This window comes from Moschus berezovskii, chromosome 5, assembly GCF_049115385.1.
Source record: "Moschus berezovskii isolate FMDL1 chromosome 5, NW_MosBer_1.0, whole genome shotgun sequence".
Taxonomy (NCBI): Eukaryota; Metazoa; Chordata; class Mammalia; order Artiodactyla; family Moschidae; genus Moschus; species Moschus berezovskii.
In genome coordinates this window covers 94,686,565-94,711,975 of record NC_142464.1, presented here as the reverse complement: position 1 = coordinate 94,711,975, position 25,411 = coordinate 94,686,565, and the positions used below count along the sequence as shown (strand labels likewise).

Below are 25,411 nucleotides of genomic sequence, written 5' to 3'. Positions count from 1 at the left end.
TATTTTCATCTTTTTAGTACACTCACCAAGCATTTGATTTTTTTTTTCCATTGAATGAAACATATTCAGGAACAAAGAAAGCTTTGACCTTGACATCTGGCAATAGCTATCAAATGTGGCCATCAAAATTTATTGTTATTTAATGTAGTCAGAATTAAAGTGATTCTTTGCCAAAATATTTTTGCATTTTCTCAGTCTCAGTCATTTTATATGTTTTATCAATTTTAACAGAGAAATCAAGGCTCTGTTGAATGTATCACACATTTTGTACATAGTTTTAAAACATGTAACTTTTTTGTGGTTTGTACTACTTATTCTTTCATATGGTAGACTTAGTAATAGGGTTGCAAACTCTTAAAGGACCAAGACTATGTTATACATTTCTTTAATATGCCTTACCCCATATGCTCAACATATAAGAAATGCTAGACACCCAAGAGAAATTTGATGTACAGGACTACTATTAATATTAAAACAACTTAAAGTGCATGTGAAGTGGAAAACATACCTTTTTTTCTTTCAGTGTACCACTCCACCATGAGTTCTTCCAAACTTGCCTATTCAGATTACTTTGGCAGAATCGGTGGAATACCACTGTATAAAAAATTTATCCAGTATTGGCATGATGTGGAGGAATTTGAGGCAAGACCAGATGATCTTGTCATTGTCACCTATCCCAAATCTGGTAAGTCTCTTTGTTATGTCAAAGTCATTCCCTTTTCACCTAGAAAGGACAAATCCACCTTTTCTGATAAATATGGAGCCATGCATTTCTCCCACATTCATTCTCTGTATTAAATAAGGACAGATTATAAAAGTTCTGGTATATACATAGAAAACAGTGGCATATTATAGCGCTATTCTAAAACTACAATCTGTACATATAATTTGAGCAGCTCACTGATACATGGGTATTGTTGGCCATATAAGAAAGTCACATAATATAGATGGATGACTATGGAACCATCAGTAAAATTTAAAGTTACCCTTCTGTCTTTATGTCATTGTTGTCATTGCTGTATAGACAAAGAATAAGTAATTTTCATGGATTTTTTAAAAAATTAGCACTTTTTAGGTAATCAGTTCCTCTTTCTAAAGTCCATCTCCGAAGCTCTATTCTATATTTTCCTGAAATTAGTTTGTTAGTCATAATCTTACAATCTTAGAACTTTAGAAATCCTGACTTCTTCTCTATCTGGTTGTTCCAATTAGTACTTAAATATGTCAAACATTAAATGTATCTTTGGCTATTCTGACTCTAAAGTGTTCTTCCATTCTCTTTCCTGTCTGGATCAATGTCAGCACAAAACCAGTCACCTGTTGAGGACATATGAGCGCTATTTCAGAATCAGTTTCTCTTAACTTCTTCATCTTCCATATTTAATCAGTCTGTTTTGCCCTTTTAGTCTCATAGATATGCCTCACAGTCAGTTTCTAGCTTTCTTGTCACCTTCTTATGACCCCTCAGTCCGTTATTTTATTTACTCTGCCACTAGAGGAATTCTTCCAAAACATGACCTTCATAACCTTGCTTTCTTGCTTGATGTATGCCAATGACCTTTAAAATCTGTTAGAAATGACTTGAACTCTTGTATGAATTACAAGGCTTTGTAGGCTTGGTGTCTGCTCGTCTCCATTCATCCCTTCAAGTAGCCTCTGATTTAGGTTTTATAATCAACATCCATGGAGATGGAAATGGCAACACACTCCAGTATTCTTGCCTGGAGAATCCCCTGGACAGAAGAGCCTAGCAGGCTACAGTCTATGGGGTCTCAGAAGAGTCACAATAGAAGCAATCTACATCCAATTCATTTCCTCACCATTTTACTATTTATAAATGTCTGGTTTTTTATTTTAAAAAAAGGAGAGAGAGTTTTTCTGTCTGATAGACCTCTCTGCTATCTTACGCAACTAGTGAATTTATGCCAATAATTTGTTAAGGCTATTTGTTAAAGCTATTATTATTTGTTATAATTTGATAAGCTCAATTGCCACATTCTCTTAAAGTCATTTCTTTCTTGTGGAAACATCACGGCAACAGCAGAAGCACATGAAGTCCTTCTTTACAGTTCTTTAAATCCCTGTGCCCATCTGTATTACAGCATCTTAAGAAAAATGAAGTGTAATTATTGAGCATTGTTTCTGACTCTTCCTAGGGCCCTTGAATATCACAGGACAAGGACCAGATTTATTCTTTTCTTTATTCTCTGTACTAGGACTCAATCTGAGGCATAAAAGCTATTGAGAAACCCTGTGGTTGAAAGCATGCTTACTTTTTAGATGTGAAAATTTAGATCCAAATAAATTATCAGCTTGTACAATATCACAATTCATCTTTGACAAAGTCAAATTTCTATCATAAGTGTATTTTATTACAACTATGTTCATCCTTATTTTTGATGCTATGTTTGGATCCTATAAGAGTAAATATTAGGGGAAATAGTTTTTGTGTCCTGTGGTGATTCTGACAACTTTCAAATACTATTTCATTGGTAGCTTCTTACTTTATCCAACTATAAATCTATTGAACCCTGCATTATCAGTATGCATTGTCAATGGGAGACTCAGGCGTGTTTAATTTTTTCAGGTACAACATGGATTAGTGAAATTGTATGCATGATTTATACTAACGGTGATGCGGAAAAGTGCAAAGAAGACGTCATTTTTAATCGAGTTCCTTACCTGGAATGTAGAACTGAACATGTGATGAATGGTAATACATAAGTTCATTTTAAAAGCTATATACATATATTTTAATGTGTGGGTGTAAATGGTACAAGAAAAACTATTTGCAAAATAGTATTTTTTGGCAATATTATTAAATGACAATTAGTATTATGTCTTCCACATAGGAAGGGACGTAAATTTAAATCTGGACAGAGTTTATAGTGTAGCATATTCCTGGAACAGAGTGAATGAGGATAGCTCTGACATGCTTTCATCAGAACCTAGTAATATATGAGAATTATATCTCTCCTTGGGATATATGAAGTGATACTTTAAACACTAGGGACATATCCATAAATTTTCAAGGATATGCAAAAAGATGTTCGTCACAGATTCTTTTATTATTGCAAAAAATTAGAAACAATGTAAATGTTAATCAACAGAAGGTAAAAATGACATGAAGTCATTAAACATATTATGATATCATATGTTTGTTGACATTGAAGTGTTGGTATAAAATATTAAGAAAAATGCAATTAGAAAATATTTTAAAAATTCATCTGTGTGTCTGGTATTTATATGACTAAGTCTGGGCATATAGATGTACTTGTATGGAAGGATGCTTAATAATGATTTTTTTCAAAGTGGTGAAAATTTATTTAATCTATTTTTTCTGTATGATTTTATCTATCTAAACTTCTGTCATGGTGAATACATATCATTATTATGAACATGATATAGAATGTATAGATGTTTCTAATTTTAAAATCTGTAAAAATCCATACAAATATTTATAATTTTTAAACTTGTCCAATTTTTTTTAAAAATTAGGAGTAAAACAATTAAAAAAGATGGCATCTCCTAGAATAGTGAAGTCTCACCTGCCTGCTGAGCTTCTTCCAGCCTCATTTTGGAAAAAGAACTGTAAGGTAACAGAGTCAAGTGTTCTTAGAATTTCACCCAACTCAAAGAATGTTACAATAATAAAGTTAGGTAATATCCTGCATCTTATATACACTTGTTTATTTATTTCTTCACTGAATTTATAGACATTTAAAAAATGTGGATCATAGTATAGTTAGAAGGTCTAGACTTCAGTTCTAGCTCCAGAGCTGATTCTCAGAAAAACAGATAAACTCTCTAAGCTCTCAGGAAGCTGAAGTTTCCTCATCTGTAAAAGAGGGATAATAATTGTATTTCTTATAGAGTTGTTATAAGGATTAGCTAAAATAATGCTTGTGAAGAGCTTAACATAGTACCTAGCATGTTATAAACAATTTACAAGGCTACTTTTATTTGTTATTGTAGTCAATGTACTCTTTTTGCAAACTATTGTGCTTGGCCTTGTGAGGCATGCAAATAAGCTAGGGAAGGATAAACCAGACAAAAATGATAGAATAATTATTTACTGAGTGCTTATCATGAGCCAGCAATATAACAAAGACACATGTAATCTTTGTCTTCATGGACACATGGTTTGCAGGGGAAAGGGGAAATAACAGACACTACAGAAGGTGACATAAATCAAGTAAAGGAAGAAATCTGGCCTAGACATTGAGGGCAGAGAAGGAACCTTAAAGCAAGTAACATCTCATCTGATATGTGAAGGATGCATAAGAATTAGTCTATATAATCTCTGAGGCAACCCAAGGTAGCATGTGAAACCAGTGCCTGTACTGGTTGGATGAGTGATGGGAGATGAGCTGGGTTTGTTTGTAACAGATATGGAAGCCAACTTATGAAGTTTGGGCTCTACTTCAATGATAATGAGGAGTTACAGCCATATTAAGCTGCTGATTGATATGATCAGTTTTGCTTTTTGGAAAGAATATTAACATGGAATCCTAAAGTACAGGCCAAACATTGTCTTAGACCATTGATGTTGTTCCTCAAGGACTTTATTAGGACACTAAACATATGAGATATTAAAGTACTATCAGTTCAGTTCAGTTCAGTTCAGCCGCTCAGTCGTGTCTGACTCTTTCTCCTTTTTGTCAATAATGACTACATATAGTACTTTAGCATCATTGGAAGGACTGATGCTAAAGTACTATATGTAGTCATTATTGAAAAAAAGGGGATCTATCAGAGTCATGAAGTATTTCCATTTTGTACCTTGATATAACATGGTATTTATGACATTTTCTGGAGCTACATGGTGCAAACTTTTGAAAATTCCAATGATTTTGTTTGTTTGCTTTTATCATAAACAATCCTAGAAAGATCACAGACATCCTTCTGAAGTCATACATAAGAGTTCTCTCTTTAATAAATACTATTTATATGTATCTTCTGGGAAATGTGTGACTACTATTTTTTCAAGATATTTGGCCAAGTTACTTTTTTTCTTTGAAGAATGGAATGAAGTCTTGGTGTTATCCCTTCACTTGAACATGAAAAGATACTGTACCTTTACAATAGCTACAGTCTTCAAAAACCCGTTTATTATCTCAGGAATCATCAAAAAGTAGGAGACCACTGGATGGAATCACAACTTGAGTACTTCTGGGGTGATTCACTGGTGGACAAGAAGACAGGTGGATTGAAACTATTGGTAAAAGTGTGTTTGGAGTTTTGGACTAGAAACTTTAAGTGGTTAAAAAAAGAGAGAGTGAAAAAAAAGGAACAAGCTAAAAGCAACTGAAGTCAGTAAACTTGAGGCTTTGGCGTTGTTGCAGAAGAGATATATCCCTGATAAGAAAGAAAGGATAAAGAAACAGAACTGTCTTGGAAGAAATCATGGTGTTCAAGGACAAGTCTTCAGAACATTTTAGGTACTGGACAAGTTTCAGGATTTGACTCCAAACGTTGCTAACTGAAGTAAAATGGAGGTAATGATCAAAGACCCCAAGAACCTAGAGAATCGGATGGATCATGTATACAGATACTAAAATTACACAGCATGATGAAAAGCTTTGGAATGGAGAGTAATATTAAGAGTCTGATGTTCAAATCTTCAGTTAAAGCAAGGGAGTGACCATAAGTTTAAAAATGTCTTCAGTCAGGAGAAGAATGAATTAACACAGGGTTTTTTCAAGTGTAGGATTTTTAAGACAGATTATATCCCAAGTGAATTGTGGGAAAACTAGAAACTTTGACTTGAGAGAGCTGAGGGGAAAGACCGAGATTTTCCTCATAGGCAGGAAGAGCATGCAAAGTGAAAAGTTAGTATACAGAATCAAATCTTGCAAAATGGAGAGAAGATAAACTAATGGAAGTTTAAGGAAAGAGGGCTTTCTTTTACCTTCTCCCTTCCCCCACCTTGAAGAATAGAGAACTAAGAGGTACAAACTACTATGTATAAAATAAATAACTACAAAGATATATTGTACAACACAGGGAATATAGTCAATATTTTATAATAACTATAAATGGAGATAACTTTTAAAAATTATTAATCACTATGTTGTACACCTAAAACTTATATAATATTGTACATCAACTATAACTCAATTAAAAAAGTGTACACTGGGGAAAAAAAAGCTTCAAGGATGACCTAGAGCCAAACTTTAAAACAGATTGTATTTTGAGATGCAGAGAATATTCAAAACAGAGGGAACAGTATGAACAAAAAAAAAGGAATAAAAATGATGAAGCAAATTTCTGGACTTATATATATATATATATATAGTGGCAAAGAGTTCCATTCAGCTGATAAGCAAAAAGGGCAAGGGAAAATTTTAAATAAATGTGGAAAAGTTTCATATGGCCAATTATAGCTTTGTTGAGAAAGAAATTTGATTTTCTGTAGTATTTGGAGCTTTTTATCAGTTCAGTTCAGTAGCTCAGTTGTGTCTGACTCTGCGACTCCATGAATCACAGCATGCCAGGCCTCCCTGTCCATCACCAACTCCTGGAGTTCACTCAAATCCACCTCCATCGAATCGGTGATGCCATCCAGCCATCTCATTCTCTGTCATCCCCTTCTCCTCCTGCCCCCAATCCCTCCCAGCATCAGGGCCTTTTCCAATGAGTCAGCTCGTCACATCAGATGGCCAAAGTATTGGAGTTTCAGCCTCAGCATCAGTCCTTCCAATGAATACCCAGGACTGATCTCCTTTAGGTTGGACTGGTTGGATCTCCTTGCAGTCCAAGGGACCCTCAACAGTCGTCTCCAACACCACAGTTCAAAAGCATCAATTCTTTGGCACTCAGCTTTCTTCCCAGTCCAACTCTCATATCCACATGTGACCACTGGGAAAACCATAGCCTTGATTAGACGGACCTTTGTTGGCAAAGTAATGTTTCTGCTTTTTAATATGCTGTCTAGGTTGGTCATAACTTTCCTTCCAAGGAGTAAGCATCTTTTACTTTCATGGCTGTAATCACCATCTGCAGTTATTCAGTTCAGTTCAGTTCAGTCACTCAGTCGTGTCTGACTCTCCGCGACCCCATGAATCACAGCACGCCAGGCCTCCCTGTCCATCACCAACTCCCGGAGTTCACTCAAACCCATGTCCACAGTCGGTGATGCCATCCAGCCATCTCATTCTCGGTCGTCCCCTTCTCCTCCTGCCCCCAACCTTTCCCAGCATCAGAGTCTTTTCCAGTGAGTCAACTCTTCACATGAGGTGGCCAAAGTATTGGAGTTTCAGCTTTAGCATCAGTCCTTCCAATGAACACCCAGGATCGATCTCCCTTAGAATGGACTGGTTGGATCTACTTGCGGTACAAGGGACTCTCAAGAGTCTTCTCCAGCACCACAGTTCAAAAGCATCAATTCTTCGGCAATCAGCTTTCTTCACAGTCCAACTCTCACATCCGTACATGACCACGGGAAAAACCATAGCCTTGACTAGATGGACCTTGGTTGGCAAAGTAATGTCTCTGCTTTTTAATATATTATCAAAGTTGGTCATAACTTTCTTTCCAGGAAGTAAGTGTCTTTTAATTTCATGGCTGCAATCAGCATCTGCAGTGATTTTGGAGCCCCAAAAAATAAAGTCTGACACTGTTTCCACTGTTTTTCCATCTATTTCCCATGAAGTGATGGGACCAGATTCCATGATCCTTGTTTTCTGAATGTTGAGCTTCAAGCCAACCTTTTCACTCTCCTCTTTCACTTTCATCAAGAGGCTTTTTAGTTCCTCTTCACTTTCTGCCATAAGGGTAGTGTCATCTGCATATCTGAGGTGATTGATATTTCTCCCGGCAATCTTGATTCCAGCTTGTGCTTCTTCCAGCCCAGCGTTTCTCATGATGTACTTTGCATAGAAGTTAATTAAGCAGAGTGACAATATACAACCTTGACATACTCCTTTTCTTGGAACCAGCTTTTTATAGTGGGGCCTTAAAATTGAAAACCATACTTAGAATATTCAAAGAGATTTCTTTAAAATTGCTTGAAAATGTAAAAACATGAGTAAGACAGATTAGTGAGCCTTATCAAATCCACTAAAGAGTGGAGAATCAAGAGCTGCCATAGCCCATGGCATGGCTCAAGTGTCTGAAGGAGGAAGTGGAAGACCATAGAGAAACAAAGTTTACTTTTGCAGGTCTTTTCTTGCAATGCAGATTTGTTGTTTAGTCGCTAGGTCATGTCTGACTCTTCTGTGACCCCATGGACTGTAGCCTGACAGGCTCCTCTGTCCATGAGATTTCTCAGGCAAGCATCCTGGAGTGGGTTGCCATTTCCTTACTCCAGGGGATCTTCCTGACCCAAGGATCCAACCCCTGACTCTTGCATTGGCAGGCTGATTCTTTACCACTGAGCCACCAGGGAAGCATGGAGTATCAGGGGTCTAAGCATCCCATAAAAATTAGCTTTTCTTCAAGACTATGAGTAAGAGAATAGCAGGACCTTTTTAAAATTGTAATGCAGGATGGTTGTGTTGTATAAAGGCCAGAGGACTTTATTTTTGACTGAATGATTTACCAAATCGCTTACTCTCATTGATTAATTCTAAACCATGTATTCTGACTCAAATTTAGTTTAGTTTCTTCACTTATAATTTGGAGATAATAATCTGCCTCACCCAACTTATATCAATGGAATTTGAGGCTCTCAAATGAAACATGTGAAAATGGCATAAAAATGAAAAGTGAAAACTAACATTGAACAGCAATACAAAATATGTTGTCACTTCAGTTTATTGAAATAATTTGCCTTTTTATAATTTTAATATTTTATAAGGTTTCTAAAGCAAATATATGTTATGTTTACAGTTAAATCTTGATGTTACTATATTTGAAAAATAGTTGGTGATTTAATAACTAATTTCTTCTTTCTTAGATCATCTATCTTTCCCGGAATGCCAAGGATGTGGTTGTTTCCTATTATTTTTTCTTTTTAATGGTGACTGCTAATCCAGATCCTGGTTCTTTTCAAGATTTTGTGGAGAAATTCATGGATGGAGAAGGTATGAAGAGTTTCTTTCTTTTTCTGAATTCTTTCAAGGTAAATGATACAAGACAAATTGGCACCTGTGGGGATAATTTTTGCTTTCTGTTCTGGTCTGTTATTCTTTCTGGTCCTTAATTAAAACACAGAAGTTCTAGAAGCCCTTGAACTTAGGACAAGCATAGTTTTTCCAGATGAGAATGGCAAAGTTCAGAATCTGGACACTCGAGTACAGTGCCTACAAGTAGGTATATATATATATATATATATATATATATATATATATATATATGTATATGGTGTGTGTCCAGTTCTCTCTCATGTCTTTTTATTACAGAAGTACTTCACAGTTTGTTATTATAACTTCATTGAACAAGAAGGAAAAAGGATAGAAGAGAGAACTTGTTCATTTGTATTTAAGAAAAATTTCAGATACTAAATGAGGCCAGAATTCACAAAGAAGTCTGAATATCTACAAAATTCTTACAAATTCTACCCACTGTACAGTCTGAATATTTCAACTAAATTTCTTAGAACAGTACAAGAATTACTTGAGCAGAAATTCTGGGATATTTTGTCTTTTTATTTAACTCCACACTAAAGCAAGAGTATTCAGGTTTGAGAAAGAAAGTGTTCAGAAGAATCTAGTCTTAACTAAAGAAGGCCATTCTGACTCCTTAATAATAAGTGTAAGGAAAAGGATAATAATGTGATTTACATACAAAAAAATTAAAATTGACTCAATAAAAGTGTGGTAAATGTGCTTTATATTTGTTGTTACCTTTGGAAAATTTTATGCTAAAGCAAGAATAAATTACATGCCTCAAGATTATCAAAATGTGCATTGTAGAACAGATAAAGATAATGCTGTACCTCTGCAAAATAGATGAATAAGATCACTATAAAAGTCATTATATGACTTTTATGCAAAAAAACAAATGTGACAAAACAGAGTCAGACATACCCATAGATACAGAGAAAAAATTAGCAGTTACCATAAGGGAGAAGGATGGGAAAGAGGCAGAATGATGAAGGGGATTAAGTCCAAACTGCAAGCTATAAAATAAATACATCACAGGGAAGTAATGGACAATATAGGGAATATAGTCATTATTTTATACTAACTTTTGGCAAGTAATCTATTCAAATATTGAATCACTATGTTTACACCTTTGATATTATGTCAGTTCAGTTCAGTTCAGTCGCTCAGTCGTGTCCGACTCTCTGCGACACCATGAATCACAGCACGCCAGGCCTCCCTGTCCATCAACAACTCCCGGAGTTCACTCAAACTCATGTCCATCGAAGCAGTGATGCCATCCAGCCATCTCACTCTCTGGCGTCCCCTTCTCTTCCTGCCCCTAACCTTTCCCAGCATCAGACTCTTTTCCAGTGAGTCAACTCGTCGCATGAGGTGGCCAAAGTATTGCAGTTTCAGCTTCAGCATCAGTCCTTCCAATGAACACCCAGGATTGATCTCCTTTAGAATGGACTGGTTGGATCTCCTTGCAGTCCAAGGGACTCTCAAGAGTCTTCTCCAGCACCACAGTTCAAAAGCATCAATTCTTCAGCGATCAACTTTCTTCACAGTCCAATTCTCACATTCGTACATGACCACGGGAAAAACCATAGCCTTGACTAGATGGACCTTGGTTGGCAAAGTAATGTCTCTGCTTTTTAATATACTATCTAGACTGGTCATAATTTTCCTTCCAAGGAGTGAGCGTCTTTTAATTTCATGGCTGCAATCAGCATCTGCAGTGATTTTGGAGCCCAAAAAAATAAAGTCTGACACTGTTTCCACTGTTTTCCCATCTATTTCCCATAAAGTGATGGGATCAGATGCCATGATCTTCATTTTCTGAATGTTGAGCTTCAAGCCAACGTTTTCACTCTCCTCTTTTACTTTCATCAAGAGGCCTTTTAGTTCCTCTTCACTTTCTGCCATAAGGGTGGTGTCATCTGCATTTCTGAAGTTATTGATATTTCTCCTGGCAATCTTGATTCCAACTTGTGCTTCTACCAGCCCAGCGTTCCTCATGATGTACTCTGCATATAAATTAAATAAGCAGGGTGACAATATACAGCCTTGACGTACTCCTTTTTCTATTTGGAACCAGTCTGTTGTTCCATGTACAGTTCAGACTGTTGCTTCCTGACCTGCATACAGGTTTCTCAAGAGGCCGGTCAGGTGGTCTGGTATTCCCATCTCTTTCAGAATTTTCCACATTTTATTGTGATCCACACAGTCAAAGGCTTTGGCATAGTCAATAAAGCAGAAATAGATGTTTTTCTGAACTCTCTTGCTTTCTCCATGATCCAGCAGATGTTGGCAATTTGATCTCTGGTGCCTCTGACTTTTCTAAAGCCTGCTTGAACATCTGGGAGTTCATGGTTCACATATTGCTGAAGCTTGGCTTGGAGAATTTTGAGCATGACTTTACTAGCGTGGGAGATGAGTGCAATTGTGTGGTAGTTTGAGCATTCTTTGGCATTGCCTTTCTTTGGGATTGGACTGAAGACTGACCTTTTCCAGTCCTGTGGCCACTGCTGAGTTTTCCAAATTTGCTGGCATATTGAGTGCAGCACTTTCACAGCATCATCTTTCAAGATTTGAAATAGCTCAACTGGAATTCCATCACCTCCACTAGCTTTGTTCGTAGTGATGCTTTCTAAAGCCCACTTGACTTCACATTCCAAGATGTCTGGCTCTTGGTCAGTGATCAGGTTATCGTGACTATCTTGCTCGTGAAGATCTTTTTGTACAGTTCTTCTGTGTATTCTTGCCACCTCTTCTTAATATTTTCTGCTTCTGTTAGGGACATACCATTTCTGTCCTTTATCGAGCCCATCTTTGCATGAAATTTTCCCTTGGAATCTCTAACTGTCTTGAAGAGATCTCTTGTTTTTCCCATTCTGTTGTTTTCCTCTATTTCTTTGCATTGATCACTGAGGAAGGCTTTCTTATCTCTCCTTGATATTCTGTGGAACTCTGTATTCAGATGCTTATATCTTTCCTTTTCTTCTTTGCTTTTCGCTTCTCTTCTTTTCATAGCTATTTTTAAGGCAGGTTTACTATAAATAAATAAATAATTGTCAGTAGGGTCAAAGACAAAAGAAATATGCAATGATTTAATGCAAAGCAGAATACTTTGGCTCATACATCATCATATTACCATGTCAGCTTTTTACTGGGTGAAACACTTGGATACATGTGAGAGAAGATGAGGGAGAGAAGAGAAGAATCCATATTTGGTCATATCACATCACCTCCAAAATCTTCTAACTTTTTAAAGTGAGAATGAAACTAAGGATCCCTAAGAAAGCACCCGTTACCCTTTAAACTGCAACTGTGTAACAAAATTATATAATTATTATAATAATAAATTACTCAGTTACCAAAGCTGGTTTTTAAATGGTAAATTTGAGATCTGGACTGCATTCTAATCATAAATATGTTGATAGTTCTACCACTCAACTCCTTTCATTAACCTGGTTTTACACACACACACACACACACACACACCATTTTCAAAAATGCTCTCAAATGTTCTAAATCAAAAGGAAAGACTTCCATCACTTTTCCTCTGAGTCATAAACCATGTCATAATAATGAAAGTTGAGATTATATTTCTGTATGTAGATTTTTCAACATACTTCCTGCAGAGAAATTTGCCTCAGATTTCAGCTGATCTATAGCTTTCATTCCATGATCATTTATTTATATTTTTCTTCTCTGAAGACTCATTTTCAAGCTGAGTTTGGGTGTGGAGTTGATGCTATGTCCTCACATTGTTTTTATCTCTGATTTTAGTTCCTTATGGTTCCTGGTATGAACACACAAAATCTTGGTGGGAAAAGAGAAAGAATCCACAGGTGCTATTTCTTTTCTATGAAGACATGAAGGAGGTGAGAAACTCAAAAGATATGGAAACTTCATAATTCCTCAAAATGTTAGCATTTGACAATAATGTAGATATAAAATTTTGCCTTCAAATAAATAATGCAGCCAATACCAAAAGTTAAAATAATCCAGATACTCTACTATAGATTGAAGCTAGTGAATAAAAACCTTCTGTAAATGAACACATTTAAACTCAAGTTTCAAAAAATTACCAAAGATAAAAGTGGAAAGAGTTTGAGTTCTTAAATCAGAGCAACAGCCACACACAACACACACACACACACACACACAGATGCAGGTGCACAAAAGGAATCACAGTGGGCAAGAAGAGTTAACTGGTTTCTAAATCCATCCGTTCCATTCCGTCGCTCAGTCGTGTCCGATTCTTTGTGACCCGTGGACTGTAGCCTACCAGGCTTCTCCGTCCATGGGATTCTCCAGGAAAGAATACTGGAGTGGGTTACCATTTCCTTCTCCAGGGGATCTTCCCAACCCAGGGATCAAACCTGGGTCTCCCGCATTGGAGGCAGACGCTCTAACCTCTGAGCCACCAGGGAAGCCCAAGATAATGAAATTATTAGAAAAGGATCATAAAATAGCTATACTTCACATGTTTAAAAAATAAAAGAAGAAACTTAAAATCTTACAAAGAAACAGAGGTTACTAAAATTGACAAAGCAGATTTGGGGGGGAAAAAGAGCAGCAAACCAGAATTTCTAAAATAACTTCTAAAAATTAAAATTTGAAAAACTAAAAGATGGCTTAAATAACAGATAAGACATGGCTAAATAGTGAATTAGTAATGTGGTAGATGATGCTGAGGAAAGTCCACAGGATGTACCTCAGTGAGATAAATAGAATACTTTAGAAAGAGAGTAATGGCTATGTAGGATAGAGTAATAATATCTTACATGTATCAAGTCAAACTTACAGAAGAGAGTAAAGAGAATGCCAGAATAGCAATATGCAAAAGTATGATGGCATCACAATTTCTGAAAAATCTAGTTTTTTTCTAGCTTCATTAATAATCAGGGTAATTCAAAATAAAAAGTCTATGAGGTGCTGTTTCACACCCAGCAAAGTGACAACAATGAGATGTAGTCTAACTGGGCTGTGCTTAGTTGCTCAGTCATATCTGACTCATTGCAACCCCATGGACTGTAGCCCTCCAGGCTCCTCTGTCCATGGGGATTCTCCAGGCAAGAATATTGGAGTGGGTTGCCATACCCACTTTCGAGGGATATTCCCAACACAACCCAGGGATTGAACCTAGGTCTCTCACATTGCAGGCAGATTCTTTACCAGCTGGGCTACAAGGGAAGCCCAGTCTAACTGTAGTCTGACAATAAATGCTAGTCAGGATGTGGCTTAGTGAGAAGTAACACACTTATGATAAGGGTATAAGAATATACAAACATTGTAGAATCAATGTGTCACCTAGGGAGGGCAAACGTGTATCACTTAAGGCTCACAAATTCCACTAGTAGATATATGTTCATGAGAAACATTGATGTGTATATTAGTTTATATGCACAGCAACCTCCATAACAGCATTTTGCATGACCATAAAAACAACCCCAATACACATATACTCGGAATCAATGCATTGTATATACTATTATTCTACAATTAAATATTATATTGCAGTGAAAAGGAATATATTTCAAATGTGCTTATCAGTTGAGTAAAACCAAACTATATGTTGTCTAGGGATGCATACATGAGTTTCAGATCTACAGAATAAAGGCACAGGATTGAGTAGATCAATTTCAGGACAACAAGTTTGTTTGTTGTTGTTGTTTGTGAAAAATGGAATGGAGAGTGAAAAAAATGAAGTTGGGAACTTGCAAATGGAAGAACTTAGCCAATTATGAATGTTTTCTTACATGCATTGGGTAGTAGGTAAGGGTGCTGCATTCATATTTATTCTTTAAAGTATATATGTACACATATCAAATAATTTTTCAATGAAAGACAAAATACTAGATCTTTTTTATTGCTGCTGCTGCTGCTAATTCACTTCAGTCGTGTCTGACTCTGTGTGACCCCACAGACAGCAGCCCACCAGGCTCCGCTGTCCCTGGGATTCTCCAGACAAGAACACTGGGGTGGGTTGCCATTTCCTTCTCCAATGTGTGAAAGTGAAAAGTGAAAGTGAAGTCGCTCAAGCTGTTCTGGGTCTTCATTGCTGCTCAGGCTTTTCTCTAGTTGTGGCGACCAGGGACTCTGCTACATTGAGGTGGCCAGGCTTCTCATAGCAGTGGCTTCTCTTGTTGTTGAGCATGGGCTCTAGAGTATGTGGGCTCAGTAGGTGCAGTTCCCGGGCTCTAGGGCATATGCTTGATAACTGTGGCACATGGGTTTAGTTGCTCCACGGCAAGTGGGATCTTCTGGATCAGAGATTGAACCCAGGTCTCCTACACTCTCAAGTGGATTCTTTACCACTGAGCTAACAGGGAAGCCTCTTCTCTCATTCTTTATTAGCACCAAGAAAGTGATTGATATCCATGTCTTGTTCACATCTTTGAGCAATTATTGAAATTCATTACACAGTAATTCAAGAGTTGTTTTGATGAGACATATTTAAAATAAAATTATGGATATTATTTTAGAAGCAGAATTATTTCTTTATAAAATTTAATGCAGAACAGATTTGAATGAGAAGCAACCATGATTTGTAATTTGCTATTATATTACTTAAATTTGTGTTCTATAACTAGAATATTGAAGACAGTAAATTTAAAAGGCACATGAACAAAATTTATTAGTTAATCCCTCTCTTTCACCCTCCCAAATTGTCTCTATTCATTTACTCCCTTTTTTGATCAATAATGGCCGGGTTTATATTTCTTCTATATTTACATGAATGAGGAGCAAAAAGAATAAATGTTTTCTCTTGTTTCTGCAATACATCAAGTAAGAGTAAAAGACTTTAACTGTGTATATAGAAATACTATCCTTTTGTGGAAACAAGTAAATAAAAAATACATGAGAATACATATATGATACAATAGATTTATATGGAATTTATGGAGCAAAAATAAAGTTCAGTTCAGTTCAGTTGCTCAGTCGTGTCCGATTCTCTGCGACCCCATGAATCACAGCATGCCAGGCCTCCCTGTCCATCACCAACTCCTGGAGTTCACTCAAACTCATGTCCACAGAGTTGGTGATGCCATCCAGCCGTCTGATTCTCGGTCGTCTCCTTCTCCTCCCGCCCCCAACCTTTCCCAGCATCAGACTGTTTTCCAGTGAGTCAACTCGTCACGTGAGGTGGCCAAAGTATTGGAGTTTCAGCTTCAGCATCAGTCCTTCCAATGAACACCCAGGATTGATTCCTTTAGAATGGACTGGTTGGATCTCCTTGCAGTATAAGGGACTCTCAAGAGTCTTCTCCAGCACCACAGTTCAAAAACATCAATTCTTCGGCGATCAGCTTTCTTCACAGTCCAACTCTCACATGCATACATAACCACGGGAAAAACCATAGCCTTGACTAGACGGACTTTGGTTGGCAAAGTAATGTCTCTGCTTTTTAATATACTATAAAGGTTGGTCATAACTTTCCTTCCAAGGAGTGAGAGTCTTTTAATTTCATGGCTGCAATCAGCATCCGCAGTGATTTTGGAGCCCCAAAAAATAAAGTTTGACACTGTTTCCACTGTTTTTCCATCTATTTCCCATGAAGTGATGGGACCAGATGCCATGATCTTAGTTCTCTGAATGTTGAGCTTCAAGCCAACCTTTTCACTCTCCAAGGAGTAAGCGTCTTCTAATTTCATGGCTACAATCAGCATCTGCAGCGATTTTGGAGCCCCCCAAAATAAAGTCTGACACTGTTTCCACTCTTTCCCCATCTATTTGCCATGAAGTGATGGGACCAGATGCCATGATCTTTGTTTTCTGAATGTTGAGCTTCAAGCCAACCTTTTCACTCTCCTCTTTCACTTTCATCAAGAGGCTTTTGAGTTCCTCTTCATTTTCTGCCATAAGGGTGGTGTCATCTGCATATCTTAGGTGATTGATATTTCTCCCAGCAATCTTGATTCCAGCTTGTGCTTCTTTCAGCCCAGCGTTCCTCATGATGTACTCTGCATATAAGTTAAATAAGCAGGGTGACAATATACACCCTTGACATACTCCTTTTCCTATTTGGAACCAGTCTGTTGTTCCATGTCCAGTTCTAACTGTTGCTTCCTGACCTGCATATGTGTTTCTCAAGAGGCAGGTCAGGTGGTCTGGTATTCCCATCTCTTTCAGAATTTTCCACAGTTTATTGTGATCCACACAGTCAAAAGCTTTGGCATAGTCAATGAAGCAGAAATAGATTCCAACTTAAATTGGAATAGTCAAGGAAAGAATCCCAAAGAAGGTTATACTTAAGCTGAAGTTTAACGGGTAAATCGCTCATTGGAAGCCTACTTTCCAATATCATTGGGGAGGAGAGGGGAAAAATGATTTTCTTATTGTGTCCTTTTTTTTCTGAAACAAAATATGTTTTTCTTCTTAGAATATCAGAAAAGAGGTGAAGAAATTGTTAGAATTTCTGGGAAGGAAGATATCATTTGAGACTCTGGACAAGATTATAAAACATACTTCATTCCAGGAGATGAAGAACAATCCATCGACCAATTATACAACAGTACCAGATGAAGTCATGAACCAAAAAATATCTCCCTTCATGAGAAAAGGTGAGATAGTCATGTTATTTGCCTCCATTGTTACAGGAAGGCCTGAGTTTAAACAGTTACAGGCAAACATCTATTAAAGTCTATTCATGCCTGTGGACCCCACTTGTTTTCTTCAGAGCTGTTTCCATATTTGAGTGATCAGTTCTGCAGAAGTATAAAATATTAATATTACTATTAAAAATTACTATTAGAAACATTACTAGTAGTAATTGACTAGTTTTTCAGAAGCATAAAATACTAGTACTACTACTAATAAATTGCTATTATTACATGTTGATTATTTGGTGCATACAACAAATTACATTAAGAACCACCAGCAGTCACCCCAGCCTCAGTATTAGCACTAATAACACACCCTACTAGCTGTTATTTGTTAAGTCTTTATGCCTTGGTGCTACACACATACATTATACAAATTGTAAATTCTATTTTTTTAAATTCTAATACAAGAGTTAGGAAAAAACTTTGATTATCTCATTTTGAGATGAGGAAACAACCTTAGAACAGTTAGTCAGCTCTTCCCTAGCTAAGTGGCAGGCGTTTGTCAAGACTAAATGTCAAATGTCCAAACATCAAATGGTACACATTGAATATGTACATTTTCTGTGTATTAATTATACTTCTACAAAGCTGCTAGAAAAGCACTAAGTTGAAAAGCACTAAGTTTCAAAGTACTAAGCAGAAAATACTGCTCAACTTGATAAAAATATTAAAATACAATAAGGTGACATCTACTGGGAGGAGGCATGTTCTTGATGAGACACAGTCAGTTTATAAATACATAGGCATATAGGATATGCAAAGTATTGGGACATCCAGTGTTACTTGCATAATCTTCCTCCTGGAAGAAAATAATTAAATTATAAAATAAAAGAATAATCTTCCTCTTGGAACCAGATTGTCAGTGAGAGGGTTAAGGATTTTTTAAACAATTAGATTAACAAACCTGCAACTGGGTTAAAACAGGGCACCCCCAATAGGGAATAACATGCAGATTAAATTTAGGTTACTTATACTCAGATTAGCAGAAGTCCTTCCAATGAACACCCAGGATTGATCTCCTTTAGAATGGACTGGTTGGATCTCCTTGCAGTCCAAGGGACTCTCAACAGTCTTCTCCAGCACCACAGTTCAAAAGCATCGATTCTTCGGCGATCAGCTTTCTTCACAGTCCAACTCTCACATCCATACATGACCACGGGAAAAACCATAGCCTTGACTAGACGGACCTTGGTTGGGAAAGTAATGTCTCTGCTTTTTAATATGCTATCTAGGCTGGTCATAACTTTCCTTCCAAGGATAAGCGTCTTTTAATTTCCTGGCTGCAATCAGCATCTGCAGTGATTTTGGAGCCCCCCAAAAATAAAGTTTGACATTGTTTCCACTGTTTCCCCATCTATTTCCCATGAAGTGATGGGACCAGATGCCATGATCTTCGTTTTCTGAATGTTGAGCTTCAAGCCAACCTTTTCACTCTCCTCTTTCACTTTCATCAAGAGGCCTTTGAGTTCCTCTTCACTTTCTGCCATAAGGGTGGTGTCATCTGCATATCTGAGGTGATTGATATTTCTCCCGGCAATCTTGATTCCAGCTTGTGCTTCTTCCAGCCCAGCGTTCCTCATGATGTACTCTGCATATAAGTTAAATAAGCAGGGTGACAATATACAACCTTGACGTACTCCTTTTCCTATTTGGAACGAGTCTGTTGTTCCATGTCCAGTTCTAACTGTTGCTTCCTGACCTGCATACAGATTTCTCAAGAGGCAGTTTAGATGGTCTGGTATTCCTATCTCTTTCAGAATTTTCCACAGTTTATTGTGATCCACACAGTCAAAGGCCTTGGCATAGTCAATGAGGCAGAAATAGATGCTCTTCTGGAACTCTCTTGCTTTCTCCATAATCCAGCGGATGTTGGCAATTTGATCTCTGGTGCCTCTGCCTTTTCTAAAACCTGCTTGAACATTTGGAATTTCACGATTCACATATTGCTGAAGCCTAACTTGGAGCGATTGGGGGTAGGAGGAGACAGGGACGACAGAGAATGAGGTGGCTGGATGGCATCACCGACTCTATGGACATGAGTTTGAGTGAACTCCGGGAGTTGGTGATGGACAGGGAGGCCTTTTGTGTTGTGGTTCATGGGGTCGCTAAGAGTCGGACACGACTGAGTGACTGAACTGAACTGAACTGATACTCAGATTATCTCAGTTTCTTTCCCCATAATGTCTTCATATATTTTAAAGATAAAACAACAAACTAAAAATAATTTCCATGCTTGTAAAATGTTTCATACTATTGTGTCCTCAGACAGAATCTGATTTTCAAGACACATTTTCTGTCTTATGCTTTTTGGATTATTTCATTGGGAAGGTTTAGAGTTCCGTGGATTAAGAGGACAAGTGAACTACTGATTAACTTAAAGTACTAGTGACTTCTTCCTTTCAGAGGAGAGTTGGATGTGATGAAAAGCAAAGAAGAGCCTGCTAGACTTTTGTAACAGCACAGGTGGTAAATATTTAGGAGCTTCTCTAACTGTTGGTGGCAGTAAAAATGGGGAGGAGGCAATAGCTATGAAGAAAGTCTGAATGTATATAAAGAATTAGATAATCTGGCCTAAAGACAACAGCCAAGCTTATGCAATCGATATCTGCATTCAATTAACCAGGTTATGGAAAATGACTCAAAGAAAATGCAATCTGGTGGGGAAGAAAATGAATTTATTTTTAAACTGGGTGAATTTGAGATGTTCCTATGGAATACAGGTGGCAACATCAGGTAGGCACTTGGGTATGAAGACATAAGTCTGGATTTTAATGTTATCAACATGAAGATGATATTAATACCACAGGAGAGGTAAAACATGGATCATGAATATTTCAAAGGAAATTGGAGAAGAAAGAAAGAAAGGTCAGAGAAATAAATGTGCTGGGGTTTTTTGTATGTTTATTTGTTTTATAATTTTTCAACAAACAGGATAAATCCTTGTTTGCCTTTTCAAATATATAGTATTTATGGGATATACTTATAATTAAGGGTTGCAAAAATAAAATTTGATTAAGTGTTAATGAAAGTGATAGATATTAGAAAATTTCACTATTCTGACTGGAAGACATAATGTTTACTGCTTTCTTTTCGTTTCTGTTACAGGAGTTGTAGGAGACTGGAAGAATTACTTTACAGTAGCCCTGAATGAGAAATTTGACAAGCACTATGAGCAGCAAATGAAGGGGTCCACACTGAAGTTCCAAACTGAGATCTAGGAAGGATTTCTTAATATCTGAGATTAAAGTGTTCTTTCATCCTTCCTCACCTTCTTCATTTTAACTAGTAGAGAATGAATCATACAAAAGATCATGATCAGGTTCACGTGATTATTGAGATCTTAGTATGAAAGAGCAAGAAAGATTTTTTTTTTCTGTGACATTTTCATTATCTCTTTAATATTTTCTTTCCTTTTTTTCTTTATTATAAATATTACACAAAGCTATAACCTATGAGAATGATGTAGGTACACAGAAATTGTTCAAGTTGTTACAGCCTCAGTAAAAATAATCAGACATTCCAAATTCTTCAACTTTGTGTTCACTTTTTTCCCATTTACTATTATATTTGGTATATACATTTAGATTTAAATACATATATGGATAAATATATATTAATAACTGTACATGGAATTTGAAAACCTTGACAAAAAGAACTGAAAAGAATAAACATGAGTATATAACTAGATGTATTATTTCTTGGCTGATATTATCTTTCATTTACTGCAAAATAGCTTTACTTGGAATTTACATTTAGTTCAGTCACTCAGTTGTGACTGACTCTTTGCGACCCCATGAATCACAGCACGCCAGGCCTCCCAGTATATCACCAACTCCCGGAGTTCACTCAAACTCATGTCCATGGAGGCGGTGATGCCATCCAGCCATCTCATTCTCTGTCGTCCCCTTCTCCTCCCACCCCCAATCTTTCCCAGCATCAGACTCTTCTCCAGTGAGTCAACTCGTCGCATGAGGTGGCCAAAGTATTGGAGTTTCAGCTTTAGCATCAGTCCTTCCAATGAACACCCAGGATCAATCTCCTTTAAAATGGACTGGTTGGATCTCCTTGCAGTCCAAGGGACTCTCAAGAGTCTTCTCCAACACTACAGTTCAAAAGCATCAACTCTTCGGCGATCAGCTTTCTTCACAGTCCAACTCTCACATCCATACATGACCATGGGAAAAACCATAGCCTTGACTAGATGGACCTTGGTTGGCAAAGTAATGTCTCTGCTTTTTAATATGCTGCCTAGGTTGATCATAACTTTCCTTCCAAGGAGTAAGCATCTTTTAATTTCATGGCTGCAATCAGCATCCGCTGTGATTTTGGAGCCCAAGAAAATAAAGTCTGACACTGTTTCCACTGTTTCCCCATCTATTTCCCATGAAGTGATGGAACCAGATGCCATGATCTTTGTTTTCTGAATGTTGAGTTTCAAGCCAACCTTTTCACTCTCCTCTTTCACTTTCATCAAGAGGCTTTTGAGTTCCTCTTCACTTTCTACCATGAGGGTGGTGTCATCTGCATATCTGAGGTGATTGATATTTCTCCCGGCAATCTTGATTCCAACTTGTGCTTCCTCCAGCCCAGCGTTCCTCCTGATACACTCTGCATGTAAGTTAAATAAGCAGGGTGACAATATACACCCTTGACATACTCCTTTTCCTATTTGGAACCAGTCTGTTGTTCCATGTCCAGTTCTCACTGTTGCTTCCTAATCTGCATACAGGTTTCTCAAGAGGCAGGTCAGGTGGTCTGGTATTCCCATCTCTTTCAGAATGTTCCACAGTTTATTGTGATCCACACAGTCAAAGGCTTTGGCATAGTCAATGAAGCAGAAATAGATATTTTTCTGGAACTCTCTTGCTTTTTCCATGATCCAGTGGATGTTGGCAATTTGATCTCTGGTGCCTCTGCCTTTTCTAAAACCTGCTTGAACATCTGGAAGTTCATGGTTCATGTATTGCTGAAGCCTGGCTTGGAGAATTTTGAGCATGACTTTACTAGCGTGGGAGATGAGTGCAATTGTGCGGTAGTTTGAGCATTCTTTGGCATTGCCTTTCTTTGGGATTGGACTGAAGACTGACCTTTTCCAGTCCTGTGGCCACTGCTGAGTTTTCCAAATTTGCTGGCATATTGAGTGCAGCACTTTCACAGCATCATCTTTCAAGATTTGAAATAGCTCAACTGGAATTCCATCACCACCACTAGCTTTGTTTGTAGTGATCCTCTCTAAGGCACACTTGACTTCACATTCCAAGATGTCTGGAGTTTAGTGTAAATTTTCAGCATTTTCAGAACTGATTTCCAGATGTCTATAAATAATTCCAATGAGTACTATTTATGTTTGAATATCTTTAGGTAATTTTAAATATTTATGCTTTAAGGTTCCTTCTATCCTCTACACAATGTAATGAAAGTAAGGTCTGTAAACCAAAATTTTAAAGAATGGGACATATACCAATAAAATACAACAAAAACGAAAGTTAAAGAAGAAAAATTGTTTTTTATTTAAACAATATTATTTTGACTTACATCTCTTATTTTTCTATATTCTATTGATCATCTTTTTCCTATAGTGTTTTTATTTTAACAGTCATTACTCCCTTTCTCTGAATCAGAAGACACACAAGATGAAAAAAATCACTATGGGTCTCCAGTAGAATACAACATCATTAATTTCTAAATTTCTAAACACCATTATTAATTTCTAATTTCTAAATACAACATCATTAATTCCAGTAGAATACAACATCATTATTCAATTCCAGAGAGAAATTGATATATGTTTTCTTATTCTTTGAAGAAAAGACTAGGAGTTTCCTAGCCCCTTGTTTAATAATTTTGATTTTTAAGAATCAAAGCTATATTTAGTGTAATATTGCTATAAATTACACAAAAATTGAAGAATCTTGAAACTTTTTAAGAATTTATTGGGTTGGGGTGGCAATTAGAATCTCAGTTTCTGGAGGGAACAATTGTTAATGCATACATACACACAGGTATGTATGAATTATAGCAAATATAAGGGGAAAAAGTGGAAACAGTGACATTTTCTTTTCTTGGGCTCCAAAATCACTGCAGATGGTGACTGCAGCCATGAAATTAAAAGAAACTTACTCTTAGGAAGGAAAGCTATGATAAACCTAGACAGCATATTAAAAAAGAGAGACATCGTTTTGCCAAGAAATGTCCAGACAGTCAAAACTATGTTTTTTCCAGTAGCCATGTTAGAGTTGAACCATAAAGAAGGCTGAGTACCAAAGAATTGATGATTTTGAACTGTGGTGTTGGAGAAGACTCTTGAGAGTCCCTTGGACAGCAAGGAGATCAAATACTAAAGGAATCAGCCCTGAATATTCATTGGAAGGACTGATGTTGAAGCTGAAGCTCCAATATTTTGGATACTTGATGTGAAGAGCTGACTCACTGGAAAAGCCCCTGATGCTGGGGAAAACTGAGGGCAGTAGGAGAAGGGGAGGACAGAGGTTGAAATGGTTGGATGGTATCACTGACTCAATGGACATGAGTTTGAGCCAACTCCAGGAGGTATTCAAAGGACAGGGAAGCCTGGAATAATGCAGTCCATGGGTTGCAAAGAGTTGGACATGACTTAGTGAAGTGAAGTCGCTCAGTCGTATCCGACTCTTTGCGACCCCATGGACTGTAGCCTACCAGGCTCCTCCATCCATGGGATTCTCCAGGCAAGAGTACTGAAGTGGGTTGCCATTTCCTTCTCCAGGGATCGTCCCAACCCAGGGATCAAACCTGGATCTCCCACATTGGAGGCAGATTCTTTAACCTCTGAGCCACCAGGGACTTAGCAACTGAACAAAAACACACATTAATACATACACACACACACATACCCATTCATTATCATTATTTTTTTTCTGAACCATCTGAGATCAAGTTGTAGACATAACCATACTTAAATATGCTTGTGTCTATTTCTTAAAAATAAGGGTACTTTCTTGTATAACCACAACTATCCAAATAGGAAATCAATATTGACACAGTACTATTATCCAATTCATATGGTACATTCACATACATCCAAAATTTTTCATCACAGGGTTTTTAGTTCTTACCTTCTTGTCCTAGATCCAATCTGGGATAACATGCTCCATTTTATTGTCAGACTTGGAGATTTCCTTCAGTCTCAACAGTTGCTATGCGTAATTCTGTGTTTCATGACCTTTGCAGTTTTAGACTATAGAGTTTTAATATCTCCCAATCTTGTCCATCTCAACGCTCAGGACATACAGAAAAATTGTGGATCTCTCAGCACATCACACCAGAGGGCATGTAATGCCCAGCCTCTTCCACACTGTTGTTGTCAAACTTGATCATTTTTTAAAATTGGTTTCTGCCCTGTTTCTCTACCATAACATCACCTTTTCTGTCTTTGCAACTGATTAGCACTTTGTGGTGTTAATAATTCATTCTTTTGCATTTAGCATCCATTGATCATTTAGCCTTAATCCTTCACCACTAAATTAATTGCAAATTCTGTCAATAGTTTCTATTTCTATCATTCTTTGCTTGTTGAATGGCACTACATTATAAGAAAGTAATTTCCCCCTCATTTATTCATTCATGTCAATATGAGTCATGACTGCTTATTTAATTCAAACTCTAGGCTTCCCCAAAGGATCAGTGAGTAAAGAATCTGCCTTCAATTTGGAAACCACAGGAGATGCAGGTTCAATCTCTGGGTCAGGAATAGATTCCCTGGAGAAGGGAAAGAGAACCCTCTCCAGAATT

General features: G+C 37.1%; 1 protein-coding gene across 1 annotated transcript; it reads left to right on the top strand.

The window, feature by feature from the left end:
- The first annotated feature begins 537 nt into the window (after positions 1 to 537).
- Positions 538 to 20,862, top strand: LOC129561917 (sulfotransferase 1E1). Its single transcript, XM_055434776.2, has 7 exons — positions 538 to 685; positions 2,588 to 2,713; positions 3,499 to 3,596; positions 8,900 to 9,026; positions 12,822 to 12,916; positions 17,422 to 17,602; positions 20,750 to 20,862. Exons 1-7 carry the CDS (start codon positions 538 to 540, stop codon positions 20,860 to 20,862), a joined length of 888 nt encoding a protein of 295 aa, XP_055290751.2.
- Positions 20,863 to 25,411: the final 4,549 nt, after the last annotated feature.